Source organism: Muscardinus avellanarius (assembly GCF_963383645.1).
Source record: "Muscardinus avellanarius genome assembly, chromosome: 18".
NCBI classification, from domain to species: domain Eukaryota; kingdom Metazoa; phylum Chordata; class Mammalia; order Rodentia; family Gliridae; genus Muscardinus; species Muscardinus avellanarius.
Genome location: NC_137804.1, coordinates 49,201,281 through 49,227,768, shown reverse-complemented (window position 1 = coordinate 49,227,768; position 26,488 = coordinate 49,201,281). Strand labels below are relative to the sequence as shown.

The 26,488-nt window shown below is 44.3% G+C and overlaps 1 protein-coding gene across 1 annotated transcript; it reads left to right on the top strand.

The window, feature by feature from the left end:
• Positions 1-664: 664 nt before the first annotated feature.
• On the top strand, positions 665-26,488 carry LOC308276747 (protein SSXT-like; the record flags this gene model as incomplete). Its single annotated transcript, XM_080715586.1, is given in 3 exon segments — positions 665-806; positions 25,477-25,680; positions 25,683-26,488. Coding segments are annotated over 3 exon segments (1,152 nt in total).

The window sequence follows — 26,488 nt, the reverse complement described above, 5'->3', positions numbered from 1 at the left end:
TCTTTCCTGAGCCAGAGGCTTCCAGACAATCAGAACACTCGGGCTGGAATCCGCCCGGGGAGGCTGCAGGGACGAGGACCCCCCTCCTGCCCTGCACGCCCAGCCCTCGGCCCCCAGGATGGTCCAAGCTGCGGCGACACAAAGGGCTCCGGGTCGGCGTGGCTGCGCCCGGGCAGGGAAGGAGCCGCCGCCAGACACACCGTGTGCCCAGGGCCGGGGCTGGGGACGAGGGCGCCCCGGGCTGGCGGGTCTCACCGCCCTCCTCCACCTGGCCCCAGGGCTCACCATCTCCTGCTTCTGGACCCCAGGGCTCACCATCTCCTGCTTCTGGACCCCAGAGTCCCGCCCAGACTCTCCGGCATCCCCGGGTTCACAGCGAGGGGTTTAAGCCAAAGGCAACTCCCCGCAGAAGCTGAGAAGCAGTCTGAGCCGGCTGTGCAAACCGGAAGATCCCAGAAAGGGCTTGCCGCCCCACCCCCTGCCGCCTCCGCATCTCATTGGTCTGTTCTGCGGGACCTGGAGCCTATGATTGGATAGTATTCTGCACCCGCCCCTTGGAACTTAGCCACTAGGAAGTAACCTGCGCTGGGCCCAGAGCAGCCCAAGAGAGATGCAGACACAACCTACCCAGGCCTCCTCCATCCCCAGGCCCAGACTGGCCCCCATGGCGGGATCTCTGGATCTAAGCAGAGCAGCTAAGGCTTTCCAGAGCGGCACCTGCTTCTGCCTGCACTTCCTAGGTTCTTCCTGCCTCTTCCTCCTGGACATTGATAGGGTTGAGCCTGTATTGAGTGTTGACAACAGCTGTATTAATCAGTAATAAGAACAAGCTTTCATATTTAGGCAGAACAATAAAATCATTTTTTCTGCCTCTAAGCTGTCAGCCAAGAGCTGCAGCCAGGATTGACCTTGGTCAGCTAAGAGTTGGCTGTTAGCCCAGCTGGGCACTAGAATTATATAGATTTTTACAATAGTTTAGGCTAAAGTTAAAGAGAAAAGGCAAACAATGATAACGTGATAGAAATTACTAATGTCACAAAATAGTTATAGCCCTAAACATTCATACCTTAATAGACTGTTCCTGTGTCTTTCTTTTCTTTATTGTAAGACAAGTTTTTAACATAATAAGCAACTTTTTAGTAGCAGAGATAGGGAAAGTCTACCACTGCCCAAGGACATAGGTACAAAATGTATGCTTTAAGATAAAAACCAAAGATAAAGCGGGTCCTCTGACTTAGTTAACCAAATAACACTTTTTTTTTTCGATCGGGGGATGGAACCCAGGGGCATTAGATCTCTGAATTATACCCCCTGCTCTATTTTTTATTCTTTATTTTGAAACAGGGTCTCACTGAGTTCAAAGGGCCTCACTAGTAGCTGAGGCTGTCCATGAACCGCGATCCTCCGTTCTCAGCCTCCCAAATGCTGGGATTACAAGCTTGGGCCACCACACCCAGCTTACAGTTGCAGTCACAACCACAACTCTCTGTGGTCTTGAGCTGAGCAGCAAAAGCCGGTCCATGGTTATCCAAGGTGCTCCCGCACATGTTTATCTAGGATGGTATCTGGAGCATCATCTGGAGCTTGACAGCTTAAGTCTGTGGGAAACAAAACTCATTATACAGTTTTCATTAGGAGCCTTATTTGTCATGAGAACCCACACAGATTTTCACGAGCAATCTGGTGGGATTTTTCTGGTGGGTTGTTTCTGGAACCATTGGCTCTGAGGCTGCTGACTTCAGGCAGCTGTGGTAAACTGAGGTAGCTAAACTGATGTTTTGTTTTAATACTGATTTTATATAGATAACCATAGAAACCAGAAACATAGGAAAATATCTTAATTTTACTGTAATCCTTTTGAATAATTTTTAAATATAACCATCTCTATCACATGCAATATTCCTTTCAGAAACTTAATTCTACACAATCATTCTTCAACATGCTCAGACCTTCTGCGACTTGCTTTTAGCCTTCTCATATTATCCAACCTTTTCCTTTCCCATTTGGGACAATCTGAGGATAAACTTTTTTTTTTTATCATGCAAGACACTTTTATCCCTTTCCTTTGTTTTTGTTCTTCTTTACCAACATTTTTATAACTATATACCTTCTTTACATCTTTCTCTCATCCCTATATACTGGTTCCTTTCTGCCATAATTCCCTTCTTGAATTTACATTTTGAAATAATTCTGCACAATTTTAATCAAATTAACATTTTCTCTCCAAGTTTTACAGCGGCCTGGACTTAAATGAGTTACAGTTTTTCTTTTCAGATATTTGCATATTAGCCATAACTGACTGAGATAGCAATGTTTTAAACATCCTTGAACAGCAAAGTTTGGAATGAAATGTAACAGACTCTTAGCACTCTTAGGAATGTTTCTGAGGGCTTAGTACGGCATAGCCTGATTTCTGAGTTTTCTTACTTATGAAGCTGCTTTTATTAGCAAGTTATTTTACATCAGAGTTAGAGACTGATCATCAGATCATCAGTGGAAGATGTGACAGCTTTCTTGGTCGAAGGATGTTCATCTTTTACTGGAATATCTGAAATATGAATCATAGAAAATGTCTTCTCAAGGGTGCTGAGCCCTTGACAATACTTTAGAGACAACTTATTTTTCTTATTTCTTTTTCTTGGGCTATTGACTACGTTATGGAGCCACCATTCTCTCTTTCTTTGTTTGTTGGTTTTTGCCAACCCTGTGGGTGCCATGGTAGTCTGTTAATAGATTCTGGGGAGAGAATTTAAGATTTCTGGCAGGAACCCATATAGGTGTGGTTTCTCCTGTGGGAAATACACATCCGAATCCCCTTCCCATTGTTAGTAAGGGATGTTCTGGGCCCCGCCAATGATGGGTGAGGGGTCCCTCCAGAGTACCTCTACTTGAGGCTTAGGGCATATATGTCCGCAATGTTTATGAAATAAGATTAAGATTGACCCTTTTGCAAATTTAAAATGTTAATATTAAACAAGGCCAACCCCAATTTCTGATGGGGACTGATTCCCCCTTTTTGTTTTTGTAGCTGTATATTAAGATTTAAATGATTTTTTTTTTCAACAATAGCTTGTCCCTGTGGGTTTTATGGAATACCTGTAAAATGTTTAATATGCCATTGAGTAAAAACACAAGCTAAAGATGAGCTTGTAAAGCAGGGCCCATTATCTGTTTTGATTTTACCAACAAACTTAAACTAGATGAATTAAGATGTAATAAGAATAAGCTTTTATACATAGGTAAAACAATAAAATCCTCTTCTGCCTCCAAGCTGACAGCCAAGAGCTGCAGCCAGTATTGACCTTGGTCAGCTAAAAGTTGGCTGTTATCCCAGCTGAACTCCAAATGTTAAAACATAAACACCGGCACTTTAAAAAATATTACATATTTTTCACAATAGTTGAGTCTAAAGTTAAAAGATAAAAAGCAAGCAGTATTAACCCAATACCAATTACCAATTATACAAAAGAGCTTTGCCTTACAATTTTTATACTCTTTTTGTGTGTGGTGTTGGGGTGGAACCCAGAGGCTTTTACCTCCAGTCTACACTCCCAGACTTATTTTATATTTTATTTGGAAACAGGGTCTGAGTTGCTGAGAGACTCACTAAGTAGCTGAGGCTGGCTTCAAATCTGCTCCATCCTCCTGTCTCAGACTTCCAGGTACTGGGTTTACAGGGGTACACCATCACGCCCAGTTTACAATCTTTATACTTTAAAGGTATTTTCCTGTATATTTTATCTTTATAAACTGAGCTTTTGACACAAAAAAAAACACTTTTAGCAGATAGAGATGAACAAAAGGCTAAAAACTCACCAATAGCCGGGCGTGGTGGTGCACGCTTGTAATCCCTGCGCTTGGGAGGCAGAGACAGGATGATTGCGCAAGTTCGAAGCCAGCGGCGCGCGCTGGCTTAGGAGACCCTGTTTCCAAATAAAAATGTAAAAATAGGTCTGTGAGTGTAGCCCGGAGGTAGAAGGGCTTCCAGGAACCCCAGTACCACCAAAAAATAAAAATAAAAACTCACCAAGGACACAGGTGGACAATACATGTCCCAAACTTCAAAGTGGGAATGTACCATGTAACCCCTGACTTTGCCAGGCAAGTAACATATTTTATCATAAATTTAATACAGGAGGCAAAAATCATTGGTGAACCTGCAGATATATTTGGAAAAAGAAAAACTTCTGCTGGGCGTGGTGGCGCACGCTTGTAATCCCCACACTTGGGAGGCTGAGACAGGAGGATCACACAGGTTCGAAGCCAGCCTCAGCTACTTAGTGAGGTTCTCTGCAACTTAGTGAGACCCTGTTTCCAAATAAAATATAAAATAGGTCTGGGAGTATAGCCCAGAGGTAGGGAGCCTCTGGGTTTCACCCCCAGTACCACCAAAAAAAAAAAAAAAAAAAAAAGAAAGAAAAAGAAAAAGAAAAACTTTTTGCCAAGCAGGATGAGAGATGGGATATAACTTAAAAGATAAACTCATGTTGTAATCTCAACCTGTATAATTTGCAAGGCTTACTTTTGTAACTTTGAAGACATTTCTTTCTCAGCCTCCTGAATGCTGGGATTACAAACATGCACAATGATGCCCAGACTATTCTATATTTTGGGACATGGCCTCACTAAGTTGAGGAGGGCCTCACTACCTGAGACAGGCCACAAACCTGTGATCTTCCTATCTCAGCCTCCCACATACTAAGATTATAAGCATGTACCACCATGCCTGCCTTAGCCGATTTTATTTTGAAAATAAGGTCTCCCTATATTTGAACCAGTCCCCCTTGTTCCTCAGAGGTGGAGACCTGGCTGTAGGTGTGCAAAGAGCTCACGCACTTGGTGTCACAAGTGTGGTGAGCAAGCTGGGTGTAGTGGTGCATGCCTGTAATCCCAGCCCTTTGGAAGTTGAGACAGGAGGAGCCCAGATTCTAAACCAGCCTCGATGAGTTAGCAAGACTTATTTCAAAATAAATAAGGGAGTCTGGGGGTGCAGCTGACGAGTAGCATCCCCATGGCTTCAATCCCCAGTACCACAGGAGAAAAAAAAGTGTGGTTGGTAAGCACAAGTCACTTTCTCTTTCCATCTCTTGGAATTTGTAACACCCTCCGTTCCACCTCTGAAGTCAGTCCCAAATCTGATCACTTGTGCGATTCCTGGACCCACACACAGCACTGCCCAGCTTTCCTTGGGCTCCACAAACCTTTCTCCTTCTTCTTCCTTTTTTACCCCCAGTACATCCAAGCTAAAACTCCAGCTCTATCTTAATTCCCTTTCTTTCTTTCTTTCTTTCTTTCTTTCTTTCTTTCTTTCTTTCTTTCTTTCTTTCTTTCTTTCTTTCTTTCTTGTGGGTCTGGGGATGGAACCCAGAGGCATTTGACCTCTGAGATAAACCCCCTGCTGTATTTTTTATTCTTAATTTTAAAACAAGGTCTCACTAAGTTGTGGATGGCATTTCTAAGTAGCTCAGGGTGTCTGCAAACGTGATCCCCCTGTCTCAGCCTCCCAAATGCTGGGATTACAAGGGTGCGCCATCACACCTGGTTGCAAACTCTTACTTTAATCTGATTTTGATTGAATATTTGCTGATCCTCCATCCCCCCCCTTTTTTTGTCTGTACTGGGAGTTGAACCCATGGGCGCTCTACCTCTGAGCTACACCACCAGTCCTATTTTATTTATTTGGAAACATGATCTTACTAAGTTGATAAGGGCCTTGGTAGGCTGCTGAGGTTGGCCTCGAACCTGCAACAGTCTGGTAACAGACACGTACTACCATTCCTAATTTATTGGTCTCTTCTTTATTTATTCATTTGTGTGTGTGTGTGTGTGTGTGTGTGTGTGTGTGTGCGTGTGCGTGTGCGTGTTGCTAGGGATGGAACTGAAGGACATTCTGCCTCTGAGATACAATCCCAGCCATATTTTTTTCTTTATTTCGAAACTGGGTTTCACTAAGTTGAGGAGGGCCCTACTAAGTGGCTGAGGTTGGACAAGAACTTGCAATCCTCCTGTCTCAGCCTCCCAAGTAATGAGATTACAAGTGTGCACCACCATGCTCCGCTCTATCTCTTTTCAGCATAAACAAGGTATTTATAAATAAACAAGTGCTGTGATATTTTAACTCTCAATATATAATGTAAAATGTTTTTTCTGATAATCCTAGATAGGAACCTACTACGTGAACTCAGTAAAAAAAATACCAGCAATGAATAAAAGCTCTCATTTTTCAGTGGCTCAATACCCCAATTATTTAAAATCTAAATAAAATTAGATCTACTAAAATACTGCAACAGATATCACTTGAGCCCTGTTAAGAAACAGGAAAAGCTATATGACCTGATTTGATTTTCAAAATACACTATTTATTAAAATCATACATTAATTACTGAGTGAACCCTCTGCAATTTAGTGAGACTCTGTTTCAAAAAATATATATAAAATAGGGCAGGGGGTGAAAGTCAGAGGTCAAATGTCTAGGTTCCATCCCAGACCTTCTCCACAAAAAGTAAAAATCAGCAATGCATACCACAGAGGTTAAGAGTGGGCCGCTGAGGAACGTAATCTCTTCTTAAGGTTTAGATCATTTATTTTACCCTGTGTGTTTTCTGCAGTATTCCACACAAATCGACTGCACTGACATCTTCATATTGTCTTTAGAGGATTCCACTACATGGGGAATTTTCATAGGACTTGGAAATTATTTCTTAAAACTGACAACTTTCAGCCTGCGGTGGTGGCGCACGCTTGTGATCCCAGCGTTCGTGAGGCCGAGACAAGAGGATCGCGGTTCGCGGCCAGCCTCAGCTACTTAGTGAGGCCTCTGCAACTCAGTGAGACACTGTTTCAAAACAAAGAACAAGAGTCACTTATTGTCAAGTTGCTCCACTGCATTTATTCCTTAATGCAGTGCTTTAACTTTGTCCCTTCTTTCTGCCTTTGTAATAATAAAATTAGTTAAGTTTACAGCAAAAACAAATAAATAAAATGAAGAATAAAAAGTAGAGCTGTGGGTGTAACTTGGAGGTACCATGCCCCTAGGTTCCACCCCCAGTATCACAGAATAAAAATAAAACCATTGACAACTTTCTTGTACTTTTCACAGCTGTTTTAATCCAGTGTGCACCTGTACATGTGGACCAAAAGAAGACTTCTGCACATCTCTTACAGTCAAGGTTTCTCCCCATCCTGTGTTTTTTGTATCTGTGAACTGGTCCAAGATTGCTATGGGCATCCCCTAAGATTCACACTGATAGGCACACATGTCTGCACAAAGAACTGCATCCTTTGAAGGCTTTCCCACATTGCATACACACATAAGACTTCTCACAGGTGTGAATTCTCTCATGCCACTGAAAGCTACCAGAAGTCCTAAAGGCTTTCCCACATTGCTTACACACATAGGGCTTCTCCCCAGAGTGAATTCGCTCATGGATCTGAAGGTAACTGGAAGAACTAAAGGCTTTCCCACACTGCTTGCATACACAGAGCTTCTTGTGAGAGTGAATTCTCTCATGCCTCTGAAGGTTACTGGAAGAAAGAAAAGTCTTCCCACAGTGCTTACATACATAGGGCTTCTCCTCAGAGTGAATTTGCTCATGGATCTGAAGGTAACTGGAAACACTAAAGGCTTTCCCACATTCCTTACATATGTAAGGCTTCTACCCAGAGTGAATTTGCTCATGCCTATGAAGTCTACTGGAACAAATATAGGCTTTTCCACATTGCTTACATACGTAGGGCCTCTTCTCAGAGTGAATTCGCTCATGGATCTTAAGGTAATTGGAAACACTAAAGGCTTTCCCACATTGCTTGCATATGTAGGGCTTCTCACCAGAGTGAATTTGCTTATGTATATAAAGGTTACTGGGAGAATAAAAAGCTTTCCCACATTGCTTACATATGTAGGGCTTCTCACCAGAGTGAATTCGTTCATGCATACGAAGTCTACTGGAAGCAGTAAAGGCTTTCCCACATTCCTGACATACATATGGCTTCTCCCCAGAGTGAATTCGCTCATGGATCTGAAGGTAACTGGAAGAACTAAAGGCTTTCCCACATTGCTTGCATACACAGAGCTTCTTGTGAGAGTGAATTCTCTCATGCCTCTGAAGGTTACTGGAAGAAAGAAAGGTCTTCCCACAGTGGTTACATACATAGGGCTTCTCCCCAGAGTGAATTCGCTCATGGATCTGAAGGTAACTGGAAGATCTAAAGGCTTTCCCACATTGCTTGCATACATATGGCTTCTCCCCAGAGTGAGTTCGCTTATGCGTACAAAGTATACTGGATTTACTAAAGCCTTTCCCACATTCTTTACATACACATGGCTTCTCCCCAGTGTGAATTCGCTAATGGATCTGAAGGTAACTGGAAGATCTAAAGGCTTTCCCACATTGCTTACATACAAATGGCTTCTCCCCAGAGTGAATTTGCTTATGCCTACGAAGTATACTGGATTTACTAAAGCCTTTCCCACATTCCTTACATACATAAGGCTTCTCACCAAAGTGAATTCGCTCATGGATCTGAAGGTAACTGAAATAACTAAAGGCTTTCCCACAGTGCTCACATTCATAGGCCTTCTCCCTACTGCAATGCCCTTTAAGCTCCTGAAAGCCTCTGGGAGAGCTGAAGGCTTTCCCCCATGCCTCACATTTATCAGATGTCTCTCCATGTTTCAAATGCGCACACAGTTCCTGTCCACACTGAGCTCTGTGGGGCTCATTTGAGGATAAATGACCAGTGAGAACTTCTCCACACAGCTGCCTGTCTCCTGGTGTGAGTCCAGCACGAGGTTTCTTCCCGAGACTAGGATCTGGAGACCAGCTCAAGATTATTTCACATCCACTACCAAGCTTATTGTCAAAGAATCTCGCCAACACTTGAGTTCTAAAACAGAAAAAACACACAGAAGCATTACCAGTGATGTCATGTGTTTTTAATGAGTCTCCATGATACACGCTGCTGCTTTTATGTCATGTAGAAATTTAGGACCATGAATGGTGGAATGCTCTGCAGGACAGATCTAGGACTGTCATTATGAAAGCAATAGTATTCATATCAGATCTCTCTCTCTCTCTCTCTCTCTCTCTCTCTCTCTCTTCTCTCTCTTCTCTCTCTCTCTCTCCTCTTGCAGTCCTGGGGATAAAACCGAGGAGCATTCTACTCCCAAACTACAACCCCAGCCCTTTATTTTTTCTTTATTTTTGCAACAGGGTCTCACTAGCTTGCTGAGTGCCTCACTAAGTAGCTGAGGCTGGCTGTGAACCTCCATCCTCCTGTCGCAGCCTTGCAAATACAGGGATTAGAGTGTACACTACCATGGCCAGCTCATAACTTTTTCTTTTTTTAATCATTCTTTCTGTCCTGTCTTTTTTATTTATTTTGGAGTACTGTGGATAGAACCTAGTGCCTTATACATGTTACAAGTGCATTACTGCTTGGCCTTGTGACACATGCTTGTGACCAGTACTTGGGAAGCTGAGACAGAGGGTTCATTGCACATTCAAAAGCAGCTGCAGGCATTTAGCCAGGCTCTCAGCAACTTTGTGAATCCCGTATCAAAATAAAAACAAAAAGGAGGTAGAAGGCACCTGGGTCCCATTCCTAGTATAAACAAAAATAAAGAAAAGCATTCTAATACTGAGTTATATCACCAGCTTTATTTCCTTTTCCTTTTTAGGTACTGGGCAATGAACCCAGGGGGAGGATGCCAAAGGAACACCCTCTACCTTTTTAATTTTTATTCTGAAATAAGAATCTTCCTACTCTGCTAAGCATTTCCAAACTGTGATCCTTCTCTCGTGGCTTTTGAAGTATTTGTATTACAGGGACATGTCAGCACATCCCGCCTTTTAAATTAAGATTGAACCCAGGGACATTCTACCTCCGAGCTATACCCCAACCCCAGCCCTTTTATTGTGACACAGGGTCTCTCTGCATTTGAAGCAGGATTTCTCTACACCTCACTCATTTCTGAGGCTGGATTCAAACCTGTGATTCTCCTGTCGCAGCCTCCCAAGTACTGGGATTACAGGCCTGCTCTGCCTTCCCTGTTTTTGTTTTCTCAAACCTAAGCCATTCTACTTCCAACCTACACCCCCAGCCTTACTCCTTTCTTGAACCTGGGATCCTCTGGCTCAGCGTCCCAAATACTAGGATTACAAGCTTGTCCCCCTATACATGACCGATTGCTTTCTTCTGGGAGTGGAAATTACCTTAGATTTCTTCTGGAAGTCTTGTAGTCATCTTTAATGTTCTGCTTTTCTTGGTCATGACCTAAAATGCAGACCCAGAAGGATCATTATGAATTATCACAACAATCCACCAAAATTACTCAATTCTAGGTTGAAACTGTGATATAAATAAGGCAATGATACCTGGTCTATTTACCAAATGTTTCCTTTCCATATTTCAAATCATGCCACAGCCCTGATGAGCAAGAACCACGTGCACTCCATTGACTAAGGGAGGGAGCGATGCCACCCTTACCTACGCAGGCCAGGTGCCTCAAGGTTTCCTGCATCACATCGCGGTAGAGGTTCTTTTGAGATGGGTCCAGCAAAGCCCACTCCTCTGGGGTGAAGATCACGGCCACATCCTCAAAAGCCACCAACACCTAAAACATGTCACATATTTCTAGGATGAGGGGTGAGACTCAGATCTCTGCAGATCTACACCAACTTTATAAGAAGTTCACATGATGGTTTGTTCCCTAAATGTTGCCTCCATGGATTTATTTATTTATTTAGTTAGTTAGTTAGTTAGTTACTTTTGTAGGTCCTGGGATAGAACCCAGGGGCATCTGACCTCTGAACTACAGCCCCTGCCCTATTTTTTAATCTTTATTTTAAAACCGGGTCTCACTGAGTTGCAGAGGGCCTCACTATGTAGCTCAGGCTGTCTGCGAACCCTGGTCCTCCAGGCTCCACCTCCCGAATGCTGGGATTATAAGCATGTGCCACCATGCCCGGCCTTACAGCAATCTTGATGCAAGGCTCCAACTCTACGGCAATTCCCCAGCAGAGGAGGAACACCCACAGTCTTTTTGGGTCATCTCAACTCCTCTTTGCACACTGTAGCATCTTTCAAAACACAGTCCTCGCTGTGTGTGATCCCACAGGCCTGTAAAGGGAATACTTGGGAGGCTCAGACAAGAGAATAGAAGGTCCAGCCTCAGCGACTTAGAGCAACCCTCTTCCAAAATAAAACATTAAAAAATAAAAACATTAAAAAACATTAATTAATTTTTTAAACATTAAAAAAAAATCAAGCCAGGCGTGGTGGTGCACGCTTGTTGTCCAAGAGTTGGGAGGCTGGAAAAGGAAGATTGCTGTTCAAGGACAGCTTCAGCCAATTAGGACTTTGGCAAATCAGTGAGACCCTGTTTCATTCATTATAAAGAATAAAAAATAAGCAGGTGGTGTAGCTCGGAGGTAGAATGTCCCTGGGTACCATCCCCAGTGCCATACACAAACAAAGTCAAACTGATGGGGATGTAGTTTGGAGACAGAATCACAAGTTCAGAGCCGGGCGTGGTGGCGCACGCTTGTCATCCCAGCATTCGGGAGGCTGAGACCTGGAGGATCGCGGTTCGCGGACAGCCTCAGCTACTTAGTGAGGCCCTCTGCAACTCAGTGAGACACGGTTTCAAAATAAAGAATAAAAAATAGGGCAGAGGGTGTAGCTCGGAGGTCAAATGCCCCTGGGTTCCATCCCCAGACCCGAAAAAAAAAAAAAAAAAAAGAATCACAAGTTCAATCTCCAGTCCAACATAAATAAATGAATAAGGCTAAGAATGTAGCTCAGAGGAACAACGTCCCTTTGTTGAATTCACAGTGCCACTTATATCTTAAGAAAAATAGAAGCTTACATACTGACCACCATAGTGATTTGATAACTACTTATATTCTTCTTTTTCTTTTTCTTTTTTTTCTTGAAGGTTTGAGAATAGAACCCTGGGTCATTTTGACCTCAGAGCTAGCCATTCTGACTATTTTTTTTATTCTTTCTTTTGAAACCAGGTCTCACTGAGTTGCAGAGGGCCTCACTAAGTAGCTGAGGCTGTCCGCGAACCGCGATCCTCTGGTCTCAGCCCCCCGAATGCTGGGATTACAAGCGTGCATGACCACGCCTGGCTTACATTCTTCTTTAAAATTATCTCTTTCTGTTTTGGTATGGGAGAGTCACCCATGGGCATTCATTGCGAGCTATACCCTCAGCCCCTTTAACTTTTTATTTTTAAATGTGGTGTTGATGAATCATGGAGTGTCTCACTGAGGTGCTGAGGCTGGTCTCCAACTGTGATGCTCATATTGCAGGTCCCAAGAACTGGGACTACAGTTGTGCACACCCGCATCCAGCTCAATTCACTATTAAACAACTTATTTCAACAATTCTCTTTGCTTCCTCAGAATTCATCATTCTTTCCACTCAGGTTCCAGCAAGAAAATCACCATCTTACATGTAAATCTTGATAGCAATTCCTAGACAGTGAAGTAAAATGCTATTTTACTGCAAGAAGATTCTACTAAGAAATCCACAGGGAAGCCCAGCCTCACCCACAGCACACAGGGGAACAAACCTCAGAAGGCCACACAGGACCCTGAGCTTAGATGGAGACACTCTCACTGAGCAGCTGCAGCCCAGGGGCCTCAGGCCCAGGAGGGAGGGAGGGAACCTGAGCAGCAGGAACTGAATTCTGGGACCTTCACACCCCACATTCCCCAGCGCTCACCCAGAGTCAGGTGTAGGTTCTGACCTGAGAGATCTTGCTGACTCCCAATCTGTGGGTTTGCTGGACACCCACCAGTTCTCCAACACCACCTGGGTGCCCCACCATTCAATCTGACACCACCCAGAGTCAACACCGTCCTGACAAGTTCAGGGCTCAGGTGGACCACACTGTCCCTGCAGATGCCGTGCAGAGCGTGAGCTTGCTCTGTCTGCTACCAGACCCCAGCCTAAGTTGTAGAAAAGTGGCATCATGAGTCACTTGGTTAGAGCAAGTTCAGATATTACCTAAAAAGGGTGTATGATACACAACCAAAGACACTTCTTTTTGTAGAATTATAAGGTTTGAAGAGTCTCTGTGCCAGAATCAAATAGAAAACAAACAATATATATATTTGTTTGTTTGTATGGAATCCAGGGGCATCTGACCTCCGAACTACACCCCCTGCCCTATTTTTTTTTTTAATTCTTTATTTTGAAACCAGATCTTACTAAGTTGCAAAGGGCCTCAGTAAGTATCTGAAGCTGACTGAGAACCGTGATCCTCTGGTCTCAACCTCTCAAATTCTGGAATTACAAGCATGTGCCACCACACTGGCCTTTTCTTTTTTTTGGTAGTAATGGATATGGAACCAGGGAGGGGCATTCTACCTCTGAACTATATATACTCTTAGACCTATTTTATGTTATTTTGTTTGGAAATACGGTCTCACTAAGTTGCTGAGAACCTCACTAAGTAGCTGAGGCTGGCTTTGAACCAGCTATTCTCATGTCTCAGCCTCCCAACTACCGGGATTATAAGCATTGGCCATCACACCCAGTTTCTATCATTATTATTATTATTATTACACACACCCAAATAACCAAATTCTCAGTTAAATAAATAGCAGTGATTAAATAGCCCAACCTCTTTGCCGGGCCTAGTAGACAAGCTTGTAATCCCAGCATTTGGGAGGCTGAGACCTTATGATCACGGTTTGCAGACACCCTCAGCTGCTTAGTGAGGCCCTCCGCAACTCAGTGAGACCCAGCTTCAAAATAGAGAATAAAAAACCAGGCACGGTGGGTAGCTCGCATGTCAAAAGCCTCTGGGTTCCATCCCCAGACCCGCAAAATAAATAAATAAATAAATACATAAATAAATAAAAATAAAAAATAAAAACATAAATATCCCGACCTCCAATGCTGTGGTCTACAGAAACATCCTACTGTATACAAATAAGAGTCTCTGTTACAATTACAGAATACAGCATTCTTGTCTGACTAGGTCTCACACACATTCTAAATTCCCACTTTTGTCCTAAACATAACTAACTGACCAGCAGAAAGAAACCAGTTTATTTTTTTTGTTTTTTTTTGTTTGTTTGTTTGTTTTTTTCAGTACTGAGGATTGAACCCAGGTGCATTCTACCTCCAAGATACACTCCCAGCCTATTTTCTTTCTTTGTTTTTTTTTCCCCCCCTTTGGGGATAGAATCCATGGGCATTCTACCTCGGACCTGATTTTTAGTCTTTTTATTTTTGAAACAGGGTCTCACTGAGTTGCGGAGGGTCTCACTAAGTAGCTGAGGCTGGCGAAGAACCTATCTATGACCCTCCTGTCTCAGACTCCCAAATACTGGGATTACAAGCGTGCACCACCACGCCCGGCCAAGACACCTATTACGTAAGTTTTCCTTGGGTTTCTCCTGTCTGGCCATCCCACCTGGCTCACACCAGGCGAAACCTTCTCAAGTCTGGGGTCTGAAGTCACCACCCCACCCTCCTCTCCTCTCCCATTTTCTTTACTCCTGTGGTTCCTGCCTAGAAAGAAACGTCCCTTCTGACTCCACACTGAGAAGTCTGCAGACCTCACGTCTGAGATCTTCCCAGCTGCAAAGTTCCTTTCTCTATTATTCATTCTGTCTTTCCTCGTTCTTTCACGTGCCAGAGGCTTCCAGACAATCAGAAAACTCGGGTTGGAATCCGCCCAGGGAGGCTGGCTAGATGAGGACCCACCTCAGACCCTGCATGCCCAGCCCTCGGCCCCCCAGGCAGGTCCCCCTCTGCAGGGAGACAAGGGCTCCAAGGTCGGTGTGCTGCGCCCGGGCAGGGGAAGGAGCCGCCAGACACACCACGTGGCTGGGGCTGCAGGACAAGGTCGCCCCGGGCTGGATGGAGCCCGCAGCCAGCTCACCTGCCCTCCTCCCGCCCTCAGCCCCAGAGATAAATATCTCCTACTTCTGGGCCCCAGGCCTCACCATCTCCTGCTTCTGGACGCCAGACCTCACCATCTTCTGTTTCTGGAGTCCAGACCTCACCATCTTCTATTTCTGGCTCCCTGGAGTCCCGCCCAGAGCCTCCGGCATCCCCGGGTTCACAGCGAAGGGTCTAAGCAATCCGCAAATCCACACTGAAGCTGAGAAACAGTCTGAGCCTTGGTGCGGACCTAAAGATCGCAGAGAGACTTGCTGCCCCACCTCCTGACACCTCCACACCTCATTGGACCGTTCCGCGGGACCTGGAGCCTGTGATTGGATAGTGATCAGGACCCATCCCTGGGAACTGAGCCACTAGGAAGTAACCTGCGCTGGGCCCAGAGCAGCCCAAGAGGGTGCAGACACTACCGACCCAGGCCTCCTCCATCCCCAGGCCCAGACTGGCCCCCATGGCGGGAAATCTGGCTCTAGGCAAAGCAGCTAAGGCTTTCCAGAGCGGCACCTGCTTCTGCCTGCACTTCCTAGGTTCTTCCTGCCTCTTCCTCCTGGACATTGATAGGGTTGAGCCTGTATTGAGTGTTGATAACAGCTGTATTAATTGGTAATAAGAACAGGCTTTCATATTTAGGCAGAACAATAAAATCATCTTTTCTGCCTCTAAGCTGTCAGCCAAGAGCTGCAGCCAGGACTGACCTTGGTCAGCTAAGAGTTGGCTGTTAGTGTTGCGGGGTGAAATGTGCGTGGTGTGTGCGTGGGGAGAAGTAATTCCCCCACACACACACACACAAACAGACAAACAGAAAAACCGCGGATTCTTGTCCTAATCTAAGAATAAGTATTCATCTCTTGGACCATTGCTGAAGATTTAAAGAAGTTTATTAGAAAGATAAAAATACAGAAAATAGAAATACAGCCCCATGCCAAGATGGCATGAGGGGATGACTCGAATGAGCACACCAAAGGGCTTACACGTGGACTCGGCCTTTTATACCCATGACCTCCATCTTGTTTGCGTGACTCTGACGTAGTGAACGTCCCTGTAAGGTACCTCCCCTAGCAATGTGTCATGAGGTGTCTCCTTTCATGAAGGCAAGGTCAAACCCTGCCCCATCCTCCCTAGCTCATCATGTAGATCTGTCTTTAGAAAGAGGAAGCCCTAGCTCTCCTCTATGGACTTGTTAATTACTTTGAGCTAGGTTAATTTACATTGGAATAGCTGCCTGTTTTAGGCAGAAATCAAGTCCTTTCTTTACCCATGTCTGCTGCCATTCTGACACAACTATTTTGAAATATACCAATTATTTTCTTTTGAAACATATTAATAATCAGAGCTTTCCCAAATCTTCCTAGGTCATTCCCAATACTGGCACAGTTAGCCCAGGTGGTCACTAGAATTATATGGATTTTTGCAATAGTTTAGGCTAACGTTAAAGAGAAAAAGCAAACAATGTTAACGCGATAGAAATTACTAATGTCACAAAATAGCTGTAGCCCCAAACCTTCATACCTTAAAAGACTGTTCCTGTGTCTTTTCTTTATTGTAAGACAAGTTTTTTTTAACATAATAAGCAACTTTTTAGCAGCAAAGATAGGAAAAGCCTACCACTCCCCAAGGACATAGGTAGACAGTGTATGCTTTAAGATTAAAACCAAAGATAAAGCAGGGCCTCTGACTTTGGTAACCAAAAACTTTTTTTTTTTTTTTTTTTTCAGGTCTGGGGATGGAACCCAGGGGCATTAGACCTCTGAGCTATACCCCCTGCTCTATCTTTTATTCTTTAATTTGAAACAGGGTCTCACTGAGTGGCAAAGGGCCTCAGTAAATAGCTGAGGCTGTCCATGAACCGTGATCCTCCAGTCTCAGCCTCCTAAATGCTGGGATTACAAGTATTTCCCACCACAACTGCCTTCAAGTAACACATTTTGATCAGACTCATCTGTCCCTGTGAGGAAAGGCTAACACAGCAGAGATAACTGTAAAGCCTGCATCTCCTTTTGGTGGGAAAAGAGGACTATTGGCTAAGCAGGATGGGAGGAAGCAGATAATAAATTCTTATGAGAAATGTTACATGTTCAGAGACCTCAGTGCCTTATTTTCAAGGCACTCCACTCTGTTTTCTGTGACGTGGTGCTTTATTGACCTGTCCCTTCTTTCTACCTTTGCAATAATAAACGTATGTAAGCTTGCCGCAGTATACTTCTGGCTATTTTTTCTAAACTAGCGAGGAACAAGAACTCACCTTTGACACCTAAAGCGATTACAGACATGAGGCCACGAATGTGCACAGTGTCCAATAGTGTCCCATGGAGACAACACCCGAGTGCAGCCTGAACACTAACATGGATCCCCACTGAAATGGAGCCCTGCTGAATTGGGGCCTGCCTCAGCACCAGGACGTGATTCAGGCACAAAGGATGGAACTCTGGGGGACACAAAGGATCGAACTCTGAGCTATACCCCTGCTCTGTTTTTTATTCTTTATTTTGAAGCAGGTTCTCACTGAGTTGCAGAGGGTCTCACTAAGTAGTACCGGAAGCTGTCCAGGAATGGCGATTCTCCGTGCCCAGCTTTTTCTTTATTTTGAAACAAGGTCTCACTAAGAATAGGAGGGCCTCAATAAATACCGGAGACTGGCCACAAACCTGTGTTCCTCCTATCTCAGCCTCCCACCTACTAGGATTATAAGCATGCACCACCATGCCTGCCTTAGCCTGTTTTATTTTGACAAAAGGTCTCCCTACATTTGAATCAGTCTCTAGTTGCTGAGAGGTGGAGACCTGGCTGTAGGTGTGCAAAGAACTCACGCACTTGGTGTCACAAGTGTGGTGAGCAAACTGGGTGTAGTGGTGCATGCCTGTAATCCCAGCCCTTTGGAAGCTGAGACAGGAGGAGCCCAGATTCTAAACCAGCCTCAGTGAGTTAGCAAGACTTATTTCAAAATAAATAAAGCCTCGGGGTGTAGCTGATAAGTAGAATCCCCATAGGTTCTTCCCCAGGACCACAGGAAGAAAAAAAAGACGTGTGGTTGGTAAGTACAAGTCACTTTCTCTTTGTCTCTCTTGGAATTTGTAACACCCTCCGTTCACCTCTGCAGTCAGTGTCAAATCTGATCACTTGCGCCATTCCTGAACCCACACACAGCACTGCCCAGCTTTCCTTGGGCTCCACAAACCTTTCTCCTTCTCCTTCTCCTCCTTCTTCTTCTATTAACTTTTTTTTTAAATGCAGTACCTCCAAGCTAAGTCCCCAGCTCTACTTTTATTCTTTCTTTCTTTCTTTCTTTCTTTCTTTCTTTCTTTCTTTCTTTTTCTTTCTTATTTATTTGCGGGTCTGGGGATGGAACTCAGAGGAATTTGACCTCTGACATACATCCCCTGCCATATTTTTTATTCTTAATTTTAAAACAAGGTCTCACTAAGTTGTGGAGGGCATTTCTAAGTAGCTCAGGCTGTCTGCAAACTGCGATCCTCCTGTCTCAGCCTCCAAAATGTTGGGATTACAAGTGTGCCCTACCACGCCTGGTTAGAAACTCATACTTTTTTTTTTTTTTTTTTTGTGGTACTGGGGTTCCTGGAAGCCCTTCTACCTCTGGGCCACACTCCCAGGCCTATTTTTTATATATTTTTGAAACAAGGTCTCTTAAGCCAGCGTGGCTGGCCTTGATCCTCCCATCTCCACCTCCCAAGCGCGGGATTACAAGCGTGCACCAACATTACCGGCTTACAAACTCATACTTTAATCTGTGATTATGATTCAATATTTGCAGATCCTCCATCCCCCCCCTTTTTTTGTCTGTACTGGGAGTTGAACCCATGGGCGCTCTACCTCTGAGCTACACCACCAGTCCTAGTTTATTTATTTGGAAACATGATCTTACTAAGTTGATAAGGGCCTTGGTAGGCTGCTGAGGTTGGCCTCGAACCTGCAATATTCCTGGTTACAGACATGTACTACCCTTCCTAGTTTGTAGATCTTTTCTTTATTCATTTGTTTGTTTGTTTGTTTGTTTGTTTGTTTTTTGCGGGTCTAGGGATGGAACCCAGGGGCATTCAACCTCTGAGCTATACTCCCTGCCCTATTTTTCTTTATTTTGAAACCAGGGCTCACTGAGTTGCAGAGGGCCTCACTAAGTAGCTGAGGCTGTCCGCGAACCACAATCCTCTGGCCTCAGCCTCCCAAATGCTGGGATTACAAGCGTGAGCCACCACGACTGGCTTCTTTATTCATCATGTGTGTGTGTGTGTGTGTGTGTGTGTGTTGCTAGGATGGAACCGAAGGACATTCTACCTCTGAGCTACAATCTCTGCCCTATTTTTTTCTTTATTTTAAAATGAGCTTCACTAAATTGTGGAGGGCCTTACTTAGTGGCTGCGGTTGGCCAAGAACTTGCAATCCTCCTATTTCAGCCTCCAAGTACTGAGATTACAAGTGTGCACCACCACACTCAGCTCCACAGATCTCTTTTCAGCAAAAACAAGATAATTATGGCCGGGTGTGGTGGGGCACGCTTGTATTCCCCACGCTTGCAAGGCAGAGACAGGAGAATCGCACAGGTCTGAAGCCAGCAGCACTGGCTTAAGAGACCCTGTTTCCACATAAAAAAAAGTAAAAAATAGGTCTGGGAGTGTAGCCCATGGGAGTGTATCCTGGAGGTAAAAGGGCTTTCAGGAACCCCAGTATCATAAAAAAAAAAAAAACCAACCAACCAAACAAACAAACAAACAAAAAAACAAGATAATTATAAATATACAAGTGCTTTGATGTTTTAAAACTCAATATATATCATGTAAAATGTTTTTTCTGATAATCCTAGATAAAAGGTAGGATCCTACCATGTGAACTCAGTAAAAAAATCAAAGCAATTAATAAAAACACATTTTTCAGTGGCTCACTAACGACAATTATTTAAAATCTAAATAAAATTAGATCTAGTAAAACACTGCAAACTGATCTTGAGCCCTGATCAGAAAGAGGAAAAGCTTTATGATCCAATTTGATTTTTAAAAGACACTACTTATTAAACTCATACATTAATTACTTAGCGAACCCTCTGCAATTTAGTAAGACTCTCTTTCAAATAAAAATACAAAATAGGGCAGGGAGTGTAGGTCAGATGTCAAATGTCTTGGTTCCATCCCTGGACCATCCCCCAAAAATGTAAAAATTAGCAATGCATATCACAGAGCATAACTCTAAGAGTGAGCCACTGATGAACATAATCTCTTCCTAAGGTTTAGATTATTTATTTTACCTTGTGTGTTTTCTGCAGTATTCCAAAAAAATTGTTTGCACTGACATCTTCATATTGTCTCTAAAGGATTCCACTACATGGGGAATTTTCATAGGACTTGAAAATTATTTGTTAAAATTGACAACTTTAGCCTGGGGTGGTGGCGCACGCTTGTAGTCCCAGCGTTCAGGAGGCCGAGACAAGAGGATCGCAGTTCGTGGCCAGCCTCAGCTACTTACTGAGGCCTCCGTAACTCAGTGAGACCCTGTTTCAAAATAAAGAACAAGAGTAACTTATTTTCAAGCTGTTCCACTGCATTTATTTCTTAGTGCAGTGCTTTAACTATGCCCCTTCTTTCTGCGTTTGTAATAATAAAATTAGTTGACAGCAAAACCAAATAAATAACTAAAATAAATAATAAAAAATAGAGCTGGGGATGTAACTTGGAGGTACCATGTCCCTGGGTTCTACCCCAGTATTACAAAAAAAAAAAAAAAACAATTGACAACTTTCTTGTACTTTTCACAGCTGCTTTAATCCAGTGTGCACCTGTACACGTGGACCAAATGAAGACTTCTGCACATCTCTTACAGACAAGGTTTCTCCCCATCCTGTGTTTTTTGTATCTGTGAATTGGTCCAAGATTGCTACGGGCATCCCCCAAGATTCACACTCATAGGCACACTCTCAACTATGCATTTTTCTGTGGGAGTAAAGCGTTCCCAGTGTACATCTGGGGTGACTCTTGTGTGAGTTCTTATATGTCTGCACAAGAACTGCATCCTTTGAAGTCTTTCCCATAGTGCTTACACACAGGACTTCTCACCAGTGTGAATCCTCTTATGCCTCTGAAGGTTACCAGAAGTACTAAAGGCTTTCCCACATTGCTTACATACGTAGGGCTTCTCCCCAGAGTGAATTCGCTCATGGATCTGAAGGTGACTGGAAAAACTAAAGCCTTTCCCACATTGCTTGCATGCATAGGGTTTCTCACCAGAGTGAATTCGCTCATGGATCTGAAGTTTACTGGAAGAACTAAAGCCTTTCCCACATTGCTTGCACACATAGGGCTTCTCACCAGAATGAATTCTGTCATGGATCTGAAGTTTACTGGAAGAACTAAAGGCTTTCCCACATTGCTTGCACACATAGGGCTTCTCAGCAGAGTGAATTAGCTCCTGTACCTTAAGGCTAATGGAAGAAAGAGAGGCTTTCCCACATTGCGTAAATACGTAGGGCTTTTCCCCAGAGTGAATCCTCTCATGCCTCTGAAGGTTACTGGAAGAATTAAAGGTCTTCCCACAGTGCTTACATAAGTAGGGCTTCTCCCCAGAGTGAATGCGCTCATGGATCTGAAGGTAACTGGAATAACCAAAGGCTTTCCCACAGTGCTTGCACACATAGGGCTTCTCCCCAGAGTGAATCTGCTCGTGCACCTTAAGGCTACTGGAACAAATATAAGCTTTCCCACATTGCTTACATACATAGGGCTTCTCCCCAGAGTGAATTCTGTCATGGACCTGAAGTTTACTGGAAGAATTAAAGGCCTTCCCACAGTGCTTGCACACATAGGGCTTCTCCCCAGAGTGAGTCTGCTCGTGCACCTTAAGGCTACTGGAACAAATATAAGCTTTCCCACATTGCTTACATACATAGGGCTTCTCCCCAGAGTGAATTCGCTCATGGATCTGAAGGTAACTGGAAACGCTAAAGGCTTTCCCACATTGCTTGCACACACAGGGCTTCTTATCAGAGTGAATTCGTTCATGCATCTTAAGGTTACTGGAAAAATTAAAGCCTTTCCCACATTGCTTACATATGTAGGGCTTCTCCCCAGAGTGAATTTGCTCATGGATATGAAGGTAACTGGAAACACTAAAGCCTTTCCCACATTGCTTGCACACATAGGGCTTCTCACCAGAGTGAATTCGCTCATGCACCTTAAGGCTACTGGAAGAATTAAAGGCGTTCCCACATTGCTTACATATGTCGGGCTTCTCACCAGTGTGAATTTGCTCATGCCTCTGAAGTTTACCGGAACAATTAAAGGCTTTCCCACAGTGCTTACATACATAGGGCTTCTCACCAGAGTGGATTCGCTCATGCATACGAAGTCTACTGGAAGAAATAAATGCTTTCCCACATTGCTTACATACATACGGCTTCTCCCCAGAGTGAATTCGCTCATGGATCTGAAGGTCACTGGAAACACTAAAGCCTTTCCCACATTGCTTACATACGTAGGGCTTCTCCCCAGAGTGGATTCTCTTATGCCTGTGAAGGTGACTGGATGATCTAAAGGCTTTCCCACACTGCTTACATATGTAGGGCTTCTCACCAGAATGAGTTCGCTCATGCATACAAAGTCCACTGGAAGAACTAAAGGCTTTCCCACAGGGCTTACACACATAGGGCTTGTCTCCAGAGTGAGTCCTTTCATGGATTTTAAGGCAACGTGAACCACTGAAGGCTTTCCCACAGTGCTCACATTCATGGGGCTTCTCCCTACTGCAATGCCCTTTAAGTTCCTGAAAGCCTCTGGGAGAGCTAAAGGCTTTCCCCCGCTCCTTACATTTATCAGATGTCTCTCCATGTTTCAAATGCGCACACAGTTCCTGTCCAGACTGAGCTCTGTGGGGCTCATTTGAGGATAAATGACCAGTGAGAACTTCTCCACACAGCTGCCTGTCTCCTGGTGTGACTCCAGCACGAGGTTTCTTCCTGAGTCTAGGATCTGGAGACCAGCTAAACATTATTCCACATTCATTATGAAGATTATTTTCAAAGAATCTCACCAAAACTTGACTTCTAAAAAAAAGACACAAAATCCATTACTAGTGATGTCATGTTTTTTTAATGAGTTTCATGAGACATGCCTCTGCTTTTATGTCATGTAGAAATTTAGGACCATGAATGGCTGGAATGCTCTGCAGGACAGATCTAGGACTGTCATTATGAAAGCAGTAGTATCAGCCCTCTCCCTCCCTCCCCCCACCCCCACCCCACTCTCTCCTCTTGCAGTCCTGGGGATAGAACCGAGGAGCATTCTACTCCCAAACTACACCCCCAGCCCTATATTTTTTCTTTATTTTTGCAACAGAGTCTGACTACGTTGCTGAGTGCCTCACTAAGTAGCTGAGGCTGGCTGCGAACCTTCATCCTCCTGTCGCAGCCTCCCAAGTATTGGGATTAGAGTGGCACCACCATGCCTGGCTCAGAACTTTTTCTTTTTTAATCATTCTTTCTGTCCTGTCTTTCTTAATTATTTGGGGGTACTGTGGATAGAACCTAGTTCCTTAAACATGTTACAAGTACATCTACTGCTTGGCATTGTGACACAAGCTGGGAATACCAGTACTTGGGAAGCTGAGACAGAGGGATCATTGCACGTTCAAAAGTAGCTGCAGGCATTTAGCCAGGATCAAAGCAACTTTGTGAAACCCCGTATCAAAAAAAAAAAAAAAAGGAGGTAGAAGGCACCTGGGTTCCATTCCTAGTATAAACAAAAAATTAAAAAAAGCATTCTAATACTGAGTTATAATAACAGCTTTTATTTCTTTTCTTTTTTAGGTATTGGGCATTGAACCCAGGGGAATGGCCAAGAGACACCCTCTACCTTTTTAATTTTATTCTGAAATAAGAATCTTGCTACTCTGCTGAGCATTTCCAAACTGTGATCCTTCTCTTGTGGCTTTTGAAGTATTTGTATTATAGGGACATGTCAGCACATCCCGCCTTTTAAATTAAGATTAAACCCAGGGACATTCTACCTCCGAGCTATACCCCAACCCCAGCCCTTTTATTGTGACACAGGGTCTCTCTGCATTTGAAGCAGGATTTCTCTACACCTCACTAACTTCTGAGGCTGGATTCAAACCTGTGATTCTCCTGTCGCAGCCTCCCAAGTACTGGGATTACAGGCCTGCTCCGCCTTCCCTGTTCTTGTTTTTTGGTTTTTGTTTTTCTCAAAACTGGGCCATTCTAACTCCAAGCTACACCCCCAGCCTTATTTATTATTCTTTATTTTGAAACAGGGCCTCATCGAGTTGCAGAGGGCCTCCCTAAGTAGTAGCTGAGGCTGCCCATGAATCGTGATCCTTCTGTCCCCGGCTCCGGATTGCTGGCATTACAAGTGCGCCTACCATGCCCGGCTCTTCCCTGTCTTCTTAATTGAACTTTAGACGGGGTTTCCCTTAAGTTTCCAGTCTGGTTGAAAACTCACCTTCCTCCTGCCCAGGCCTTACATGTATTTGGGATTACAGGCATGGGCCACATCTGACTCACACTGACTTCTGTAATGCACTGTCCCAATTAACTGTTTGATTATGCTGAATATTTATATCTTATTGAAAAACATCTCACCATCTAGTGTTCTGGGCACTCATTATTTTCATTCTCACTCCTTTTCCCTCTCTCTGTGTGAGCACGTGGTTCTAGAGATTGGAGTGACAGACAGTGTACCTCAATTATACCTCTGCCCTCATTATACCCCTGGCAGGTCAGGGTCTCGCTAAGTTGCAGAGGCTGGTCTTGAACCTGGGATCCTCTGACTCAGCGTCCCAAACACTAGGATTACAAGGATGTACCCTTATACCTGACCCTCTGCTTTCTTTTGGGAGTGAAAATTACCTTAGATTTCTCCTGGAAGTCTTGTAGTCATCTTTAATGTTCTGCTCTTCCTGGTCATGACCTAAAATGCAGACCCAGAAGGATCATTATGAATTATTACAACATTATACAAAAAGTATTAAATTCTAGGCTGAAAAAATGATATAAGAAATGAGATGATGCCTGGTCTATTTACCAAGTGTTTCCTTTCAATATTTCAAATTGTGCCACAGCCCTGATGAGCAAGAACCGCGTGCACTCCATTGACTAATGCAGAGAAGGACGCCGCCCTTACCTACGCAGGCCAGGTGCCTCAAGGTTTCCTGCATCACATCCTGGTAGAGGTTCTTTTGAGATGGGTCCAGCAAAGCCCACTCCTCCTTGGTGAAGGTCACAGCCACCTCCTCAAAAGCCACCAACACCTAAAACGTCACATATTTCTAGGATGAGGGGTGAGATCAGATCACTGCAGATCTACACCAACTTCATAAGATGTTCACACGATGCTCTGATCTCTAAATGTCCCCTTCATGTCTTGCTCAGCACACTCTTATGCTCCAGCCATGCCCACATCTTCTCATTCAGCTAGTGTAGCCCAGAGGTAGAAGGGTTCTATCCCACACCACCAAAAAAAACCCCCAAACAAACAAAAAAAGTCTTTGCTGTGTGTGGTAACACAGGCCTGTAAAGGCAATACTTAGGAGGCTAAGACAAGAAAATAGAAGAGCAAGGTAAGGGGGAGATCATGCCCGCCGCCATCCAGAAGATGTTGGATGAAAATAACCATCTTATTCAATGTATAATGGACTATCAGAATAAAGGAAAGACCTCAGAGTGTTCTCAGTATCAGCAGAGGTTGCATACAAACTTGGTATACCTTGCTACGACAGGAGATTGTAATCAAAATATGCAGTCTTTTTACCAGCACCACCCACACAGAATATGCCTATGGGTCCTGGAGTGAAGAATCAGAGCGGCCCTCCCCCACCTCCACGCTCTCACAACACGCCTTCAGATGGAATGGTAGGTGGGGGTCCTCCTGCACCACACATGCAGAACCAGATGAACGGCCAGATGCCTGGTCCAATGATACACCAGCAGCCTCCTTCTCAGCAGTACAGTATGCCACAGGGAGGCGGGCAGCATTACCAAGGCCAGCAGCCACCGATGGGGATGATGGGCCGAGGTAACCAAGGCAACCATATGATGGGCCAGAGGCAGATTCCGCCCTCTAGGCCTCCTCAACAGGGCCCACCACAGCAGTACTCGGGCCAGGAAGACGATTATGGGGACCAATACAGTCATGGTGGACAAGGTCCTCCAGAAGGCATGAACCAGCAATATTACCCTGATGGTCATAATGATTATGGTTATCAGAAACCGTCATATCCTAAACAAGGCTACCAGAGGCCTTCTGAGGATTCCTCACAACATTACTACGAAGGAGAAAATTCACAATATGGCCAACAGCAAGATGCTTACCAAGGGCCACCTCCACAGCAAGGATACCCACCCCAGCAGCAGCGATACCCAGGACGGCAAGGTTATCCAGGACAGCAGCAGGGCTATGGTCCTTCACAGGGTGGTCCAGGTCCTCAGTATCCTAACTATCCTCAGGGACAAGGTCAGCCGGATGGGGGTTATCCACCAACACAGCCTGGACCACCCCAGCCGAGGCCTTATGGATATGACCAGGGACAGTATGGAAATTACCAGCAGTGA